This window comes from Coregonus lavaretus (assembly GCF_964263955.1).
Source record: "Coregonus lavaretus genome assembly, chromosome: 19".
Taxonomy (NCBI): Eukaryota; Metazoa; Chordata; class Actinopteri; order Salmoniformes; family Salmonidae; genus Coregonus; species Coregonus lavaretus.
This window is the reverse complement of record NC_140006.1, coordinates 25178408-25199488: the sequence shown is the minus strand read 5'-3', so window position 1 is coordinate 25199488 and position 21081 is coordinate 25178408. Positions and strand designations below refer to the sequence as shown.

Genomic DNA, 21081 nt, shown 5'->3' with positions numbered 1-21081 from the left:
GGGAAAATGTTTTAGTGGTCCCCCTGTTGACGGCGGAGAGAATTATACTTTTTTGATTTAAGTACATTTCCTGTAATCCTATGCATTTTGTCATGGGGCGTAGAGAAAATGTGTTTTTAAAGCAAATTCTCTGCAATTCTACACATTTTGCTGTGTGGCGCAGAGACAATGTTGCAGTTTTAAAGATCATTTTCTACAATTCTACACATTTTGCCATGGGGTGGAGATATTTTTAAATAATTTTTTGGGTGTGCAAATTTCCTGCAATTCTACACATTTTGCTGTGACTTATGCCATGTTCATATGATATCTGATTGAGAGTGACTAACACAGTCAATGGGGTCCCCCTGGAGGTCAGGGCCCCTGGGCACATGTCCTGGGTGTGCCTGGTCAGTAATTCGGCCATGAATACTACAAGTGGTAGATAGCTGGCTAGACTAGTTTACCAATAAAATGTGTTTTAGCTGACATGGGCAAATTGAGTGACTGTGAGTAACTGACATTACAAGAGAAAAACTGCTGATGCACTACCAAATTTCAAAATTGCACCTTGTGTATTCTAACTCACAACAGTCAGTTCCTAAATGCTTATGCCCAGTGCCAGCCCTGGGGATTATTCTTTACTGGGAAATGTTTAGCATTGTTGCAGGTAGAAAGATGCAATATAGAACAACAGACTGATCTCTTTCTAACACACACGATACGGCATGTATCGCTCTCCTGTGTTTCCATGCCCCAAAATGTCCCAAAATAATGCAGCCTATTGAATAAGCCACAACTTTCATTCACGATACGGCCTGTTCAAGATTTTGCAAGATCTCCGCCTCTGTTCCCTTTTTTTTTATGCATCTTTCAATTAACTGTTCAGTTCAACATTATCCATCGGATGGTTGCACCTGTTTAGGTTAATTCATTTACATGTCTGTCCCGATCCATGCATGGAAATCCAATGGAAGGTTTCCTATTGAAGACAGTATGTACTGTAGGAGGTAACTGGTACTTACAACACCCCCATTCCTCTCTCCAGGGGCAAAGCCTAATGCCGCAGTCCAACAGGAGGAGTGCAGACAAACTGCACACTCCTCTAGTGCACACGCCTCCCGGTCCCCTGTTCCCCGTCCTCCTCATCATCATGTAAAGACTTCCTCCCAGACTTCCTCCCACAGTCCCACTCCAGACAGAGAGGAGGGGTGGAAAAACAGAGAGGAGGGAAGGAGCCCCGCTTCAGGTTAGAACCCATTTTAATACATGATCCCCAAACATTCCCATAATAGTACAGTGGGCTATTGTTTTACACGTTTCATTGATTGTCATGGAGAATGTGTAGGCATTCAATTATCAAACAAAGTGGAATAATGTGTTATTGTTTTCATACTGTAGTTCTGGGCCTGTGTTCACAAATATGTATATATTGTTAATTCCATTCCTTACTTAGATTTGTGTGTATTGGGTATATGTTGTGAAATTGTTAGATATTACTGCACTGTCGGAGCTAGAAGCACAAGCATTTCGCTACACCCGCAATAACATCTGCTAAACACGTGTATGTGACAAATACAATTTGATTTCATTTGAATAAGACAAGGAGAGACCTGATCCTAGATCAGCACTACTCTGAGACGCTTTGTGAATACGGGCCCTGGACTCATTGGATTGACACTCAAATAATCGGTTATTTTTTATGTATTTCTCTCCAGGACACAGTGAAAACAAGAGGAAGAAACCCATGCCCGAGCCCACAGAGGATGCCAAAAAGAGAAAAACATAATGGTTTCACTACACACATCATTTTCTTGCCCTCCTAGTCAGCTACAGAAACATGTCATTGATACACCCTTAACAATTAATATTGTTTTAAAGGACACTTAAATATGGGGTGCTCAAAGCTCTTTATTAAGCATGCACACATACTGTAAATGCATAAATGTATAATCCTGACTTACTTTTCTAGTATATATCCTATCTTATGACCTACGAAAATACCAAGAGCAAAGATCCCTATGTGGGGTGCATCTGACCAAATGATTCAGAAAACCATGCCAATTACAATTGAAATGAATTTAAATCATGACACTTGTCTTTCCTTACATACTGTAATGTGCATTACTAAAGGAACACTATGTCAATTAGTTTAAGTGCAATATTGAATGGGTGATATGCAGGGGTCAAATTGTCAAAAGTTTACAGGGGGATGGTAGTTGCGGGCGGAATGTGTATTAATAATAGTCCAAGTCAAGGAGGATGCACTAAGTCTTCGTTTGTTAACAATGGTGATACCATACCCCGACATTCCTCCTTAATCCGACCCCTGGTTTTGTGTACATTGCATTTAGTAGGAAACAGCCCATGATAGTATATCTGATGTATGTTACTTCCTGGCTGCCAGTGCCCTCAGCAGAGGGTTCCATTTGCTCTGGCAGGGGAGGTGCTTGTCCCTGTAGTCCTGGAACAGCTGAGGACCGTCGTCCTCTTCCGCCTCCAAACTGATGTCCATCTTCTGAACGATCAGCTTCAGAAGGTTGTGCTGCTTCTCAATAATATTAGACATTTCCTTCAACCTAGAGAATGAATAGATTATCTATTTGAATAGTCTCAAAAAGAGTGTAGAATTGAAGTGCTTAATAAAACATTTAAATAATACTCATACATTTTTTAAATACTTAAATACAGATAAACAAATTAATGTTAATACTTGTAGTGTATTGCTCTGCTATTGTATTTAAATAAGGTCAAACAAACAACTGGTGTGAACTAAGTCCTTACCTGTACTTCTGTTTACTGATTTCCTGTTCCATAGGTGTAGATGGATGGGAGGTGAGGTTGAGAGTGGTTCTCTCATGCGCCATATCCAGCATTGAAAATAACATTTCTCTCTGTTAAAGGAGATTCAAACTATTCATGACTATGTCGTTTACCAAGCACCTCCCATAACAAATACTAACAGTGTCTTATGATGGGCTTGGACAACCTCCATGTCTCCATGTGGAATATTAGTTAATTAAACAATCCTTTAAACTAAGTGATTCAAAAATGATATATATATAGATCATCAATATATAAACTAAAGAAAGTCCTGTATTAAATAATTTAAAGTCCTTTGAGAAGATCTCAAAATATTTATGTTCTTTAGTTTGAAAGCCCTTCAATTTTATACAAACATTCAAATGACAGTTAGCAACATATTCTTGAAAAAAATGACCACTTGTAGAAGGGACACACCTTTCTGCCACAGGCTCTGTTAGGGTACTCTGTGAGCGAGGTCTGGTCAACCCTCTTCATTAACCAGTACGGCATCTTCTCTTCCAGACTAGTGTGAAGCTCAATCTGTTGAATAATGGTTTATAATATACAGTCCCGTGAAAAAGTATTTGCCCCTTTCTGATTTTCTCTATTTTTGTGGCAGGACTTGAAACGAGCAGTCCACAAATGTCGCTGAGTTAAAGCAGTTCTGCATGCAAGAGTGGGTCAAAATTCCTCCACAGCGATGTGAGAGACTGATCAACAACTACAGGAAGCATTTGGTTGCAGTCATTGCAGCTAAAGGTGGCACAACCAGTTATTGAGTGTAACAGGGCAATTACTTTTTCACACAGGGGAATTGGGTGTTGCATAACTTTGTTAATTAAATAAATAAAATAAGTATCAATTTTTGTTATTTGTAAATTCAGGTTCCCTTTTTCTAATATTAGGTTTTGGTTGAAGATCTGATAACATTCACTATAAAATATGCAAAAATAGAGAAAATCAGAAAGGGGGCAAATACTCTTTCACGGCTCTGTATGCCTTATTTTAAAATCCTGGCAGTCAATCACTAGTAAAGATTTTGAAAATGCTTTATGAGTTTGAAAAAGGACGACAAAGAAGTATAACACACCTGCATTCCAATTTGCTTCAGCTCAGCATTCGCCTGTACCTCTGCTATGTCACCAACAGCCAAGCCAATCTGTCACACAAAATGTAGTCATGTAGTTGCAATGAAGCATCAGTAGTTTATAAAGGGAGTATAGGTATATGGCTTAATGTAGGGTTTTAGGACTTACCATTAGGTTCATGAGGAGAATGGGCACAGCAAACGTGAACATAACAAAAATGCTGTAGGTCAAATAAGGGAATGGCAGGATCCCTCCCAGAAATGGCTTCAGGACATTTTCTTGGTAGTTGAGTTCTCCAACCATCATGACAAATGTTTGCATGATTACTAGCAGTATGCTAGCTCTATTTTCTAAAAGTTTCTGGGAATAACAATGCATAAAGTCATGTAATTGTAAGAATGCATTATACAAATACAAGTTATCTGCCATTTTAAACAGATTTTCACAGAAGAAACAATTCACAGACACAATACAATGTTCTTCACATAGAGATAAAACATTGTTATATCTATATGGTCCTGTAAACATACATGGTCTAGCATCAGGGCATAGAAGGCCAAGGCAAATGCCAGCAGCAGGAAGAAAAAGAGTACAATGATGCTTATAAGAGTTTTTGCAATCTCTAAAAACATCACCACGTAGATCCCAACACGTTCAAACCTGTGGACCAAGAGCAATTGTATTTGTTAAAATTGCTTTTGTTGATCAAAAAATGTATTTAATCAATTTATATAAATAAATGTTTCTTCAAAGATGGGTCTCAGTAAACCTACACTATTTTATGGCAAAAATAACTTTCAGTCTCCATACCGTTGGAAATAGAGGAGAACATTGATCCAGGATAGAAGAACTGCCACTACACCAGCCTCCCAATGCCATGTGTCCTTCGAGTCCATCAGGAAAGGGATCACAAACAACAGAGAACTGACGGCAGCACCCCAGTCCAATGCATTGGTCACATCACAGAAGTACTTTGAACCCTTGAATAGAAACAAATCACATGAACTTATTTTTCAATATTGTAGCAAATTCCAAGTGGTAGCACTGACTGGGACTCAAACCCCGGTCCAGCAACTGTCAACCCAACACCTTAGCCGTTACGCCAAAAGATCCAAACCCCTTGATGAGGTCGCCAGGTGTTGGGTTAACGTTGCTACAATATATTTGAAATCATGTTGAATCACACTACCAGATAAATCACATATCATGGATTAGGGCTACTGTATTTAGAACAGCTTTAGATTTCCATGATTACCTGCTGAACTATCTGCACAAGCTCCTTGCCAACTGCGCACAGACTCATGGCAAGAAGCAAGAACATGCATGTGGTGATTATGTAGCATTGCTGTGAAGATGGAGAAGTTATTATTGAACTGGGTGTGTGAGTCAAAGACATACACTTGAAAATAAGTCTAATATCTTGTTGTGGATGTAATCAGATCTCAAACTGCACCTTGTCAAATGATGTGGTCACAATGCTAACGGATGATGATGATGATGATGATGATGATGTCGTGGTATTGGTGACATTGGTGTTGAGGATAGGCTTCAGAGTATGAATGATGTGTGTCAGTGGACAGAGACCAAGTGAGTAGAAGGCCAGATGGAGCAGGTGCACTTTTATACCATAGGCATTCCTAAACAGATAAAATAAACTATTTGGTGAGTATTCGTAGGTGACTATGCATTAATATATTTTGTATATGACCTACTATATTCGGTAGCTTGGCATACATGACCTTTAATTTGATGTTGCCAATATTTACAGTGTTGGAGACAGTAGTATGATGATAACGTTAATGCATAATATACAGGTATATGCAGTCTAGCAGTCACTCACCATTTCATTTCCAGATACTTCTTGCAGACAGGATGGGTCAAAAGCTCTATGCGATTAAATTTCACCATGTACTAGTAAAAAAGCAATATAAACACTTTGACAACATATCAGATAATTATGTTTTTGTTTCCTTTATCCAGCAATGTTGTGTTGTGAGAATGACAAGTACACCAATGACCTGTTCTTAATATTGCACTGTTTTGTTTTAAAATGTTAGTTGGGGTAACTTCATTGCCCTTAACTCTGGAGAAAAATACCATGTTTGAAAACTGTGAAGTTCAGTCTACAGTATTACAGTGGGCACTCACGTTCAGAGCAGTGAGAGGCTGGAAGTCGTAGCTTTTGTCTGCTTTTGCAAGCTTAATGACATGCATGGGAGCTTGTAGCCATCTGAAAGTGTACTCGATCTGTTGTATAAAACATTTTTTATTACATTATATTACATTACAACACATCCTCTAACTGGAAAGTTTTTTAGAATTTGATTAAGCAATAATGAATCTGAGTTTTAAATAAGTAATATCAGATACAGAATAGAGAGAACAGACTTACAGAGTAGTTGTTACTATTTATGTCATCATCTGACTCCTTCATACAAGTGTCCAAAAGATGCTGTGGAGAAACATTGCACCATTGACTGGGAAATGGGAGAGTTTTGTATCCATTTCCTTTATGATAGTTTCCTTAATGCATAGTTTGTTGGATACAACTAACCTTGAATGACTCTGGCAGGAACTCTATCATGTCCATGACAACGCATCGCTTAGTTGACTTCAGTTCGAACAATAGCATAGCCTCTGCACATCTGAAACAAATAGGTTATATTGTACATGTCAACATGACATTGTCATGCAATCCAACTGAATAGCAATCATCAAACACATCACTGTACTGTCAAAGCATCATAACAGCACATACTGTAAGTAGTTAAGAGATAAAGTATCCACTGTATCTTACAACACTGGACCAACCTCTCATTGTGGATGACAGCGATGGCAGCGTCTTTCCTGCCGTTGAGAACAGCTTCGTGGAGGAAGGAGGCATCACTCTTGTTGAGCATTATCTGGGCCCCCCTGTCCAGGAGCAGTGTCACTGCAGCCGCATGGCCCTCCCTGGCAGCCAGATGTAACGCTGTGTTCTGCACCAAAAGTAAAACATAGCACTTTGAAATTAGAACAGAGGATTGTATATAACTGCAACAATAACCTTTAGATTGACTTTTTTAGAAAGAAGAATGATATCTATATGTGGAAGACTTCCTCTGTATTTCAACATAGACATCATACTCCCTCAAGCAAAGGAAACAGGAGAAAGAGCAGGATGACAGGGTAAGGGAATGTGGAAAATGAGAGAAACCAAACCCTGTCTTCATCTGTTTTGTCCAGCAGTTTGATATTTGATCCCAGGAGTATGATCATGGTCTGGGTATATCCCTCTGCTGCAGCGTGATGTAGACATGTCCAACCTTTATAATCACTGCAATGGCATACAGTAAACATTCATTACTACTGCAGCTAATTCAAAATGGAAAACGTAGTAAAAAGATAGAGACCCTGGTTTTCACTCAACAGACCGTAGTGTAATTGAGGGTAATAATGGTGTGTGTGTGTGTGTGTGTGTGTGTGTGTGTGTGTGTGTGTGTGTGTGTGTGTGTGTAGCAGGTCTGAAGTACTGTACCTGTGGAACAGAGCTCCTTTCCGCAGCAGCAGGTCCACCACTTTAACATGGCCGCCACGGGAGGCCAGGTGGAGGGGAGTCATCCCCCTCTCATCTCCCTCATTCAGCAGCCTGGTGCTGGTCATGCTCTCCAGGAGTCTGTGGCAGGTGTTTATCCTCCCATACCTGGAATAGAAAAGAATGCTCATGAAAAAGTTATCAAAGACAAATATTCTATAATATATATAACATAATATATATAATTGCCTTTTATTGCCTTAAAGGGGCAATCAGCAGTTGCTACATACATTTTTGGACTTATAAATTAATGATATGTAGCCATTGATTCTTGAAGAATATAACTTATAAATGCCTCATGAGCTTAGTTCAACTGTCGTACCCCATCAGAACCCAAAATGTAAGCTTGTTTTACTCCAATGTTTGTAAACAAAGAAAATGTAAACAAACACTATACATGGTTACAACTATAATTTTGATATCATAGATGGTCAATCCTTGCATCCATACCTCTGTCTATGAATTTGAGAGCGATTACATTCCTCCAGCCCCATCCCTCAGGGGATGGGGAGAACGCTTTGTTATTGTTTCTACTGCTGATTGATGCTTTAAAGATAAGTCAACTGGTCAGTCATGTATTAAAGGTTTAGAGGGTTGAATTTATTCAGAAGTAACTCACTCGGCTGCAAAATGCAGTGCAGATTTCTTGTGCTTAGACTTCTGGTCCAGTGAGACTTTCAGTCTGAGCATGTTCTTCACTGACTCTGGGATGCCCAGTCTGCAGGCATAGTGCATTGGAGTACAACCCTCATTGTCCTCCGCATCCAGGAGCTCTCTCACACTGCTGCACTGTGTAGGAACAGACGATATGAGAACTTTGTCATCTCAGGAGTTTAACAAACAAAGTGTAAACTGCCCTCTAGATCGAACAATGATTTGTAAATAGTGATTGTTTGATTCTACATGTTACAAGAAAATACATGGTCTCATTATTTTATCTTCAATACAAAGCCTAACAGTGTTGGATTTGTTTAAACTTCTCTACACTAGGTGGCATTAATGCACTACATCTTCCTACAAGATCCCCACAAGAATAAAACAAATATGAGCTCATCTTTGTAATATTGAGAATTTATGACTTTTAAAAAATGTACATGGACCTTAGGGTCCTTTTGGAGGCTTCATCATTGTTATTAAAAGTTCTGTCAGGTAGATGAATTATAGAATATTACCTTTAAGAATTCTGGAGAAAGGTTTTTCAGACCTTTAGGCTGCAAGATGGCAAGGTGAAGGAAATTGCAGCCATGTTTGTCTTTTATTTTCAAATTAGCCTCTAAAATAGGAGATAATGAACATGATTATGACAAACCATACAATAGTGTCAACTAAATGTGAGAGACATAAATGTACGCCTTTCTTTGAGAAACTTACCATGTGTAAGAAGAAGGCTCACTGTTTTCCATGCACTGCAACTTGTTGCCAAAAGCAGTGGGGTATGTCCCTTACAGTCAATGGAGTTAATGTCTGCGCCCTGTCAAAGAAGAAATATGAATATGATAAGATTGTGAAACACCGGAAATATTCATGCTGTTCTCTTTAAGCTGGTTCTTTTCATGTTCTGTTTACCTTTGAAATGAGGTATTCAGCCAATTCCACATGGTCAAATATTGTTGTCCTGTTGGTGAAAAACATGATAAAAAAGTAAGAAAGCAGGATATAATTTGTACCCCAAAATATTGTCCAATGAGAATGCATACGGTGTACACTATAGTATCTTACTTATGCAGTGGGGTTTGGCAAGCTCCATCTGTGATATTGATGACATCACAGACTCTATCATCTGCTGATAGCATCAGTTTGACGGCCTCGGTTGCTCCCTGGGTGCAGGCAAAGTGGAGGGCTGTGGATTTGTCACACTGTAAAGCGAAACACAAAGACGTGACAGATAATAGCTAATAATGTAAGCATACTGTGTGCATAATAAGTATATAGGTTGTATGTTGGGAGCTTTTGGGAAAGAGCACAGTTAGAAAGATATGGCATATAGAAGCAAACCGGATGGACATCATGAAAATGATCGGAGAGGTTGAGAGAAGAAGTTCAGGAGCAAAAAAATAAATAAATATATATATATATATATATATATATATATATATATATAATTATTGTAAAATTAACTCTGTCCATAAGGTGTAGATAGTAAGTATAGACCGGAAGTAGAGGCCTGGGCATTGTTGTTCACTAATTTACTCCAAGTAGGGAAAGGATGGTGGGGTTGAAAAGTAATAAAGGGGAGTATATATATATATATAAAAACATGGGGGATTGGAAGTGATGCAGACAATTACATTGATAGAAGATACAATCTATCTGCAATATTAAGCTGATCCATCCCCCCCCCAAAAAAAAAAAAAAGACGACAGATAATTGACTCGCCTAGTTAAATAAAGGTTAAATAAAAATATTATAAATTACAATGAATCAGACCAATTTGAAATGATGTCAGGATATTACAGATTACAGATTAGATTTAGTGGTCATCTTCCAATGTCTCGTGGGAGTAACATGAACTGATAATGTACTAATTATGGGTGGATGCTTATGGATGCATAATAACCTATAGTCCCCTGTGTAGCTCAGTTGGTAGAGCATGGCGTTTGCAACGCCAGGGTTGTGGGTTCGTTTCCCACAGGGGACCAGTATGAAAAAGAAATGTATGCACTCACTAACTGTAAGTCGCTCTGGATAAGAGCGTCTGCTAAAATGACTAAAATGTAAAAAAATGTACTTCCTGTACCACATTGTAAGAACCTCAGTTCTAAGAACCTTTCAAATGAATGCCTGTGATATTTACATTGTTTTCTGTTGGAAGAAAATGATCATTAAGGTTTCTAATTCGTCTTATTGCACTTCGAAATATATGCTTTTGTCTATGGTTCTGAGAAAGAACCAAAGTTATTTTTATGTTAGATGTTGAAATCCAGATACATGAATATACGTTATATGATATTTGTAGGTGCAGTTTGAATGATTATTTACATATTAAAAGCTTCTTAACTTCATCATCACCAGCTGACATACCTGTTGTTGGTCGATTTTTGCTCCCTGTTCTATGCAGAGCTTGATCACCTCCAGGTTGCCTCCACGGACGGCCAGATGAAGAGGAGTACTGAATGATTTGTCCACATAGTTGATGTGCGTTTCAATTGAGTAACCCATCTCCTCACCTTCAGCAGAGAAAATTAGTGAGTAAGAATTATGTGATGAATATTGTTTCATTACCAAAATATAAAACATTATGTTCAGTAGGAGGGACATTGGGGCTCGGAGACATATGTTTCTTATTTACCTTTCTGAAGAACCACCTGCATTGATTTTTTTGCCCCTGCAAAGGCTGCTGCGTGAATGGGATAATGCCCCAGCTTGTTCTGTTGACATAGTCTGGCTCCGTATTTAAACTGAGAACAGCAGGGGAAATTAGTGCCGTTAGTAGGAGTTACATTACAAAAGCACTAATGTAGGACACCAATAATGAACAATTAATCACACATGTCTCCTTGTTCAAACATGGAAGATCACACAATTTGAAAATTATACAGTGGCCATATATTCAATATTCACACACAAGTAGACGGAGAGCTTCATGGTTATCAACACAGCAGGCCAACATTACAGGTGTGTTTCCCAGGTCTCCCTCCAGGTTGGCATCGGTGTTGCTGTGAGACAGTAACAGCTGTGGAAAAACACAATTACATATAATATTGTATCATATACATCAGACTTTTCTTCTTACATTTTAGTCATTTAACAGACACTCTGATCCAGAGTGACTTACAGGAGCAATTAGGGTTAAGTTCCTTGCTCAAGGGCACAATGACAGATGTTTCATCTTGTCGGTCCTGGGATTCAAACCAGCAACCTTGCGGTGACTGGCCCAACGCTCTAATCACTAGGCTAACTGCCACCCCTAATATTCTATAATATATGTTAGACTGAATAAATAATAGTATCCTACATAGAGGTGAGCTAGCTAGAAGTCTAGAAGTATAATATAGTTGTATTAAAGAATAGAGGTGTGTTATAATTGCGGTGTACTAGAGTAGAGGTGACGGTAGGGGACGGACCTCAATGAGAGAGTTCTGCCCGAGGCTGACAGCCAGGTGTAGGGGAGACATGAGGCTGAGGTTAAGGATGTTCGGGTTGGCTCCCAGGTCCAGCAGGCAAGCACAGCTCTCTCTCTGGGTCCTCTGCACAGCCCAGTGCAATGCAGTGTTGCCCTCCTCATCACTGGCACTCAGTTCTTCACCAAGGTCACAGATAGAGATTTTTTTTTTTTCAATACATCAATACCATATTTTTTTACATTTTAGTCATTTAGCAGACACTCTTATCCAGAGCGACTTACAGTTAGTGAGTGCATACATTATTATTATTAAAAAAATAATAATAATCACACTGGCCCCCCGTGGGAATCGAACCCACAACCCTGGCATTGCAAACGCCATGCTCTACCAACTGAGCTACATCCCTGCCGGCCATTCCCTCCCCTACCCTGGATGACGCTGGGCCAATTGTGCACCGCCCCATGGGTCTCCCGGTCGCGGCCGGCTACGACAGAGCCTGGTTTCGAACCAGGATCTCTAGTGGCACAGTTAGCACTGCGTTGCAGTGCCTTAGACCACTGCGCCATATGATTGATAAAAGTTTTTAAAAAATATTTATGGAACAATATGGCACAAAAAAATATGATGTTTCAAGGAAGATATTCCCTATGACCCGTGTTACCACTGCATAAAGAAATACATAGTTTCAAGTTTCAAGTTGTATTAATATAATAATAATATTAACATAAATACATAAGTAAATACGTAAGTCTTACCATCTGGACCAGTCAACTGCACAATGAGCTGTATGGTGCTAATGTGCCCGTGTGAGGTAGCATAGTGCAGAGGGCTGGCATTGGCATAGTCACGGACCCCTAGGTGGGCTGAGTGCTTTTTCAATGCTGCCGAGTCACCTTGTAGAGCCCACTGTGGCAACATCAGAACAGTACTGTATTATGATCTGGTCTACACTACCACATCTACAGACTGAATTCTTAGTCAGATTATTCATTTGAAAGCTAACTTTGAATCTGCTCCAAACCCAGAATAAAATATATGTTTAATCAAAAATTTACAGTACAATAAATATTTCGATATTTTTGAAATGATAGCCTTCATATTCTAGTAATAAATTACGGTATAAAATGTACATTGCCTATAACTGAGATGTCGGTATTTTACTTACTTCAAATATTTTGGCAGAAATCTCTGTAGCATCATCTCCGTACATCACAGACTGGTAGGTCTTGTCCTGCATCAGGCCTGTCTTTAAGGTGCTCGTCAAGCTTTTCTATTCATGTCCACATTTCCACAAGGACTTGAACATTTCATGTAGTTTGGTTTGTGACAGAATGTGTAGATTAATAGTATGTTCTACAATGGGTAAGAGCAGATCATTTCAATTCCAACATACATATTAATATCTGTAGTAAATACCTGTCAATGTATAAGCACTGAGTGTACATTAAAAAACATCCAGCATTGCAAAAAAAAACACATCCAGCAGGCTGCAGAACCTGCTGTAAAATATTATATTATGTTTATTTATTTTATTTTATTATACCAATGATCCCAACCAATAAGATATAATACCTGATGTTCTTACCTTTATGCTCTCTGGGTGTGAGATGAGCTTTCTAGTGTCTGCTGGTATTAGAGAGGGGGTTTATATAGAGACATTTGGCAAACAGATTGAATGACATTGCCTCTTGTTTGGTCAGACTTTGGACTGTCACTGGAGAGGGTTATTATCCTAATGTAAATGCATCTGGCCCATTTTGAGTTAATTGGAAAAACAGTCCTTCCTGAAAAACAACATTAGTTGAAAATAAGGGGTAACTTTGTTATTTAGTGTAAACCTATGAGATTCACAGGCTCATTACAGCACTATGGTCCTATGATTTTCCAGTAGTAAACGCAAATAAATTAAATTATTCTCTCTTTGTTCCTAATTGTGTAATGACCACAATGGAATGGTCCTATTCACTTGTGTTTTCCAATCATCTTATAATTTCATACCATTACCATAAAGAATGATTAAAACCAATAAATGACATTGTTTTCTATCACAGCTGATATTCAATCTAACTGTTACATGGATTTTAGAAATGTGCTAATTTAGCTCTGTGATCCTAGTTGTTCCAAAACTTTACATTTAGCGGGGGGTTTTTAAACGTTCACAATGCTTGCTGTTACACAAAGTATGCTGTTTAAAAAAACACAACTCTTTTGTCATTTATTGACTTTAGCTTTTATGAACTATTTTATTCTATTATAGTTGCACTGGTTGGTGCGACTATAGTATGCATTGGTTGAAGCTCAGTGTTAAATTAAAATCTAGCTAGTAGAAGGCTAGCAGCTGTAGCTAGCTAGAAAACAGTTGCAAACCATAGTCTGGCTTTTTTATGGCGGTTTTGGAGCAGTGGCTTCTTCTTTGCTGAGCGGCCTTTCAGGTTATGTCGATATAGGACTCGTTTTACTGTATATCGATACTTTTGTACCTGTTTCCTCCAGCATCTTCAAAAGGTCCTTTGCTGTTGTTCTGGGATTGATTTGCACTTTTCACACCAACGTACGTTCATCTCTAGGAGACAGAACGCGTCTCCTTCCTGAGCGGTATGATGGCTGCGTGGTCCCATGGTGTTTATACTTGCGTACTATTGTTTGTACAGATGAACGTTGTAGCTTCAGGCGTTTGGAAATTGCTCCCAAGGATGAACCAGACTTGTGGAGGTCTACAACTCTTTTTCTGAGGTCTTGGCTGTTTCTTTTGATTTTTCCATGATGTCAAGCAAAGAGGCACTGAGTTTGAAGGTAGGGCTTGAAATACATCCACAGGTACACCTCCAATTGACTGAAATTATATCAATTAGCCTATCAGAAGCTTCTAAAGTCATGACATCATTTTCTGTAAATTTCAAATCTGTTTAAAGGCACAGTAAACTTCCGACCCACTGGAATTGTGATACAGTGAATTATAAGTGAAATAATCTGTCAGTAAACAATTGTTGAAAAAATTACTTGTGTCATTGACAAAACTATAGTTTGTTAACAAGAAATTTGTGGAGTGGTTGAAAAACGAGTTTAGTATATGTAAACTTCCGACTTCAACTGTAGGTATATTTTGCTATGGAAGGTTTTTCATATGGCTGAAGTCATCTGTGTAAACTGATGACCTGGACACTTGCGTGTAATCAGAGCACAAACAAATAAGCTAGCGAACATTCTTGGCTGCTATTATAGTCAGTTAGATACACCAAACTTTGGGAACTTTGGGAAAACTGCCACACTGCTAATTTATAATGCATGCACACACCAGAACAGATGTGTGGCTGTTAGAAGATCCAGAGAAAATTCTATCAGTGGCGGTCGGTGCTGTTTAAGATGAGGGAGGACAATTTTCTTTTTTTTATGAGCATGGTCTTATTTCTATTACAGCATATTGGATGACTGTCATTCATATTCCATTCACCCAGCTCAATGTAACATTGATAGGTTTAGGCTACTGCATGAAACTCTAATTTTCCCTATACCCATCATGATGTTGATACAACCTAGCCTACGAATGAAAGTTTACAACTTAGATGCACAGGTCGAGAGAAATTAAAGTTATCAAGGTGACAGACAGTGACACATTCAATACCGCCTTGCACACTTTTGCATGCACTCTAGCTGATCTAGGTTGTAATCATTAGTCGAACAGTTGCAAAAGAGAGTTTCAAATGGACACATTCAGGTATGTTTATCCCCGTTTCGTTCCGTTTGCTTCCATTTAAGAAATGTTTTTCAACAGAATCGATGGAATGAATACACCGCTGATCATAGCAAACACATACAGTGGGGAAAAAAAGTATTTAGTCAGCCACCAATTGTGCAAGTTCTCCCACTTAAAAAGATGAGAGAGGCCTGGAATTTTCATCATAGGTACACGTCAACTATGAACACCATACCTACTGTGAAGCATGGGGGTGGAAACATCATGCTTTGGGGCTGTTTTTCTGCAAAGGGACCAGGACGACTGATCCGTGTAAAGGAAAGAATGAATGGGGCCATGTATCGTGAGATTTTGAGTGAAAACCTCCTTCCATCAGCAAGGGCATTGAAGATGAAACGTGGCTGGGTCTTTCAGCATGACAATGATCCCAAACACACCGCCCGGGCAACGAAGGAGTGGCTTCGTAAGAAGCATTTCAAGGTCCTGGAGTGGCCTAGCCAGTCTCCAGATCTCAACCCCATAGAAAATCTTTGGAGGGAGTTGAAAGTCTGTGTTGCCCAGCGACAGCCCCAAAACATCACTGCTCTAAAGGAGATCTGCATGGAGGAATGGGCCAAAATACCAGCAACAGTGTGTGAAAACCTTGTGAAGACTTACAGAAAACGTTTGACCTGTGTCATTGCCAACAAAGGGTATATAACAAAGTATTGAGAAACTTTTGTTATTGACCAAATACTTATTTTCCACCATAATTTGCAAATAAATTCATTAAAAATCCTACAATGTGATTTTCTGGATATTTTTTTCTCATTTTGTCTGTCATAGTTGACGTGTACCTATTATGAAAATTACAGGCCTCTCTCATCTTTTTAAGTGGGAGAACTTGCACAATTGGTGGCTGACTAAATACTTTTTTCCCCACTGTAACTAGCAGCCACATACAGTATAAACCACATGATCACTTTGCTCGTTGCATATATAATTCCTTCTCACATCTACGCTCTCTCCTCCTCTCACCTTTTCCCCTTGCTTGTGGACTTCAGTGCACAACACAACAGCTGTCTGTGACCAGGCGGAAAAACCTTTCCAAGCCAAACTTTCATACCATAACAGCTAACCGTTACACACAGCCTACATCGTTTTCACCATATTAACGTCATAGTCAACATAGCTACTAGAACTAATGCGTTAGTAAACCCACTACAATCATCTAGTACAGTGTACAGCAAGCAGTTTAGCAGTTATACCGGCAGGCCCTGGTGGCAATACATTAATAAAACCAAAAGCTTAACTTGACTTGGAAGAGTTTCAGTGTTGGATAGCCATAGCCAGCTAGCTAACATAGTATCCCTCTCTGTTTGAACCGGGTGTTTGAGTAGACTAAACTGGTTAGCTGCATTTGCTAGCTAAGTAAGTGAAAGTGAAAGTAAAAAAAGTATACATTGTAGAATAGTAGTGAAGACATCAAAACTATGAAATAACACATATGGAATCATGTAGTAACCAAAAAAGGGTTAAACAAATAAACATATATTTTATATTTGAGATTCTTCAAATAGCCACCCTTTGCCTTGATGACAGCTTTGCACACTCTTGGCATTCTCTCAACCGGCTTCATGAGGTAGTCACCTGGAATACATTTCAGTTAACAGGTGTGCCTTCTTTAAAGTTAATTTATGGAATTTCTTTCCTTCTTAATGTGTTTGAGCCAATCAGTTGTGTTGTGACAAGGTAGGGGGGTATACAGAAGATAGCCCTATTTGGTAAAAGACCAAGTCCATATTAAGGCAAAAACTGCTCAAATAAGCAAAGAGAAATGACAGTCCATCATTACTTTAAGACATGAAGGTCAGTCAATATGGAACATTTCAAGAACTCTGAAAGTTTCTTCAAGTGCAGTCGCAAAAACCATCAAGCACTATGATGAAACTGGTTCTCATGAGGACCGCCACAGGAATGGAAGATCCAGAGTTGTGCTTTGAATTCTAAATAAATCACAGACAGTGTCACCAGCAAAGCACCCCCACACCATAACACCTCCTCCTCCATGCTTTTGCCTCTTGGGCAAATTTAGTCGGCGCTCATTGTGGGTGTCTTTTGTTCCAGTTGTTGTTGCTAGTCAACTTTCAGTGGACACCCCCATGAGTGTCTTTCAGAACCCCTCCTAAAATCCCACTGGTTTTGTTTTGGTTGTTGGTCAGTGACTCTTTCTTAGTTCCCTCTTCTGTTTGAGCGACATTTTTGATTTTCTTCCTGGGGAACGTAACAAAATGGGGGCTCGTCCGGGATCTTGTTTCCCATGAGTATGGTAGTCTCCTACTCTGAAGAGCTGCTGTGCACAGATATGAGTGTTCCAAATACACTTTTGGGTAGAGCTTCTGTCAATGACATCCACCTTGATGGGTTATAAGATTGGTGGAATAATTCTGAAAGTTACATAAACACACAGGCTAATAAAATAAAAAGCCATGGACTTCAAGTTGGAAGCATTTGTGGAAAGCTCTACATGGGAGATGCTAGATAAATGTACAAAGGCGACTCACTTCAAAGCATTATGACGTCAAGGTGGCGTCTGGCGATCCAAAAGCAGTAGTCAGAGTTGATCGGTACTGCTTCTGTAGAGGAAGGTTGATGAAAAGGGTAGTAAGGTGAGTCCTGTAGATGTGCAACTGTGAGAGTTAGAACTAAAGGCAAAGTTGGAGAAACAGAAATGAGAGCTTTAGCACAAGGAACGAGAATGTGAGGAAAGATTGGATCAACAGAAATTAGAGCTTGAGCACAAGGAAAGGGAAAGAGAACGTGAGGAGAGATTGGAGCAACAGAAATTAGAGTTGGAGCACAGGGAAAGACGAGATGAACGTGCAGCCGAAGAATGAGAACGTGCAGCCAGACTACAACAAGAACAAGAAGAATGTGCGCATGCCATTCGATTAAAAGAGATGGAGCTGGAAGCGTAACAAAGGGAGATAGATCTAGAAGCACTCCAAATCCAGTCAGGCCATCCTGCACCCTCAACAGAGTTCGATCTTGGGCGGAACAGCCAACTTGTACAGCCTTTCAACGAATAGGAGGTGGATGTATATTTTGCTCTGTTTGAGCGGATTGTCACATCCCTAGAACGGCCGCAAGATATTTGGTCACTGCTCCGCCAAAGTGTTCTTGTGAGAAAAGCTCAGAAAGTGTACGCCGCTTTATCTCTTGACCAGAGTTCAGATTATGACACTGTTAAAGCTGCTTTCCTTCGGTCTTACGAATTGGTCCCAGAAGCATACAGACAACAGTTCCATAAATTACGAAAGAGAGAATCACAAAGCCATGTTGAATTCGCAAGGGAACAAGCTTGTCTTTTTGATCGGTGGTGTGGTTCTCAAGAGGTCAAGGACCTTGAGGATTTAAAGACTTTAATACTTCTCGAGCAGTTCAAGAATTGCCTTCACGAAAGGGTTGCTACCTACATTTATGAGCACAAGGATCTCACTCTTGAGAAAGCTGCAGTTCTTGCAGATCAGTTTGTGTTGACACATAAAACTACCTTCACAAACAAAGCACCCAGTAGTTATCCTTACGCGAAAAGCAATCCAGAGAAGTCACCTCTTACTGCGAGGTTTCAGTCTATTTTTACAGTGCCCAAAGATAAAGAAAAGCAGAAAGAGGGTTTTTCATATCCGCCAGTTTGTCATTACTGCCGTGAGAAACGACAGATTGTCTCTCAGTGTCCTAAGTTGAAACAAGAAAATTAGAGAGAGAAAAAGCAATTTCTTCTTGTGGGAGCACTCCAGCCTGTTAAGTCTCTGGGTGGGACTGGTGTATCTCCTAAACAAGATTTTGGATCAGATACAGTGCATTCGGAAAGTATTCAGACCCCCTCCCTTTTTCCACATTTAGTTACGTTACAGCCATATTCTAAAATGGATTAAATAAATGTTTTTCTTCATCAATCTGCACACAAACAGGTTTTTATAAATTTTTGCAAATGTATAAAAAATTAAAAGACAGAAATACCTTATTTACACAAGTATTCAGACCCTTTGCTATGATATTCGAAATTGAGCTCAGGTGCATCCCGTTTTCATTGACCATCCTTGAGATGTTTCTAACTCTTGATTGGAGTCCACCTGTGGTAAATTCAATTGATTGGACATGATTTGGAAAGGCACACACCTGTCTATATAAAGTCCCACAGTTGACAGTGCATGTCAGAGCAAAAACCAAGCCACGAGGTCAAAGGAATTGTCCGTAGAGCTCCAAGACAGTGCTGTGTTGAGGTACGGATCTGGGGAAGGGTACCAAAAAGGTTCTGCAGCATTGAAGGTCCCCAAGACCACAGTGGCCTCCATCATTCATAAATGGAAGAAGTTTGGAACCACCAAGACTCTTCCTAGAGCTGGCCGCCCGGCCAAACTGAGCAATCGGGGGAGAAGGGCCTTGGTCAGAGAGGTGACCAAGAACCCGATGGTCACTCTGACAAAGCTCCAGAGTTCCTCTGTGAAGATGGGAGAACCTTCCAGAAGGACAACCATCTCTGCAGCACTCCACCAATCAGGCCTTTATGGTAGAGTCGCCAGATGGAAGCCACTCCTCAGTAAAAGGCACGACAGCCCACTTGGAGTTTGCCAAAAGGCACCTAAAGGACTCTCAGACCATGAGAAACAACATTCTCTGGTCTGATGAAACCAAGATTGTGCCCCGTGTAGCTCAGTTGGTAGAGCATGGCGTTTGCAACGCCAGGGTTGTGGGTTCGATTCCCACGGGGGGCCAGTATGAAACATGTATGCACTCACCAACTGTAAGTCGCTCTGGATAAGAGCGTCTGCTAAATGACAACAAAAAAAAGAAAAAAAGAAAAAAAAGATTGAACTCTTTGGCCTGAATGCTGAGCGTCAAATCTGGAGGAAACCTGGCACCATCCCTACGGTGAAGCATGGTGGTGGCAGCATCATGCTGGGGGGATGTTTTTCAGCTGCAGGGACTGGGAGACTAGTCAGGATTGAGGGAAAGATGAACGGAGCAAAGTACAGAGAGATCCTTGATGAAAACCTGCTCCAGAGCGCTCAGGACCTCAGACTGGGGCGAAGGTCCAACAGGACAATGACCCTAAGCACACAGCCAAGACAATGCAGGAGTGGCTTCGGGACAAGTCTCTGAATGTTTTTGAGTGGCCCAGCCAGAGCCTGGACTTGAACCCGATCAAACATCTCTGGAGAGACCTGAAAGTAGCTGTGCAGCGATGCTCCCCATCCAACCTGACAGAGCTTGAGAGGATGTGCAGAGAAGAATGGGAGAAACTCCCCAAATACAGCTTGTAGCGTCATACCCAAGAAGTCTCGAGGCTGTAATTACTGCCAAAGGTGCTTCAACAAAGTACTGAGTAAAGGGTGTGAATACTTAAGTAAATGTCATATTTCCGTTTTTCTTTTATGTATACATTTGCAAAAATGTCTAAAAACCAGTTTTTGCTTTGTCATTATGGGGTATTGTGTGTAGATTGATGAGGGGAAAAAACTATTTAATCAATTTTAGAATAAGGCTGTAACGGAACACATTTTGGAAAAAGTCAAAGCGTCTGAATACTTTCCGAATGCACTGTATGTGTGAACCCTTTGTTTCAGACGGGTTTGTGTCTCTGCAGAGTGGCGATGCTGTTAAGCAGCCAGTGAAGATACTGCGAGACACTGGGTCAGCCCAGTCCTTCATTTTGGAGGATGTTTTGCCTTTGTCTGACACTTCAGCAACTGGTTACAGTGTGTTAGTACAAAGCATGGAGATGGGTTGCATGGAAGTTCCTTTGTATAATGTAGAACTCGAGTCTGATCGCATTTCTGGTTCCGTTGTCGTTGGAGTGAGGCCTAGCCTACCGGTGAAGGGGATCTTATTCAT

At 40.0% G+C, this 21081-nt stretch overlaps 2 protein-coding genes across 2 annotated transcripts in view; one reads left to right on the top strand and one right to left on the bottom strand.

The window, feature by feature from the left end:
* The window catches only part of LOC311146183 (dnaJ homolog subfamily B member 6-like), an 18669-nt gene extending 15520 nt beyond the window's left edge, over nt 1–3149 (top strand). Inside the window, exons 9-10 of the mRNA XM_084182677.1 lie at nt 1028–1228; nt 1698–3149. Coding sequence (XP_084038803.1) covers nt 1028–1228; nt 1698–1768 — 272 coding nt within the window. The 3' untranslated portion in view covers nt 1769–3149. The remainder of the gene's footprint in view (nt 1–1027; nt 1229–1697) is intronic.
* LOC311146252 (transient receptor potential cation channel subfamily A member 1-like) lies at nt 2369–21081 on the bottom strand (the record flags this gene model as incomplete). The annotated part of the gene is made up of 29 exons (XM_084182753.1): nt 2369–2558; nt 2764–2873; nt 3220–3324; nt 3875–3943; nt 4041–4232; nt 4403–4532; nt 4683–4852; nt 5128–5217; nt 5326–5509; nt 5713–5783; nt 6021–6119; nt 6265–6324; nt 6427–6517; nt 6684–6850; nt 7074–7188; nt 7390–7554; nt 8066–8235; nt 8619–8719; nt 8818–8917; nt 9013–9061; nt 9166–9302; nt 10468–10613; nt 10736–10844; nt 11012–11119; nt 11511–11686; nt 12266–12416; nt 12676–12780; nt 13096–13136; nt 21060–21081. 29 exons carry the CDS (start codon nt 21079–21081, stop codon nt 2369–2371), a joined length of 3423 nt encoding a protein of 1140 aa, XP_084038879.1.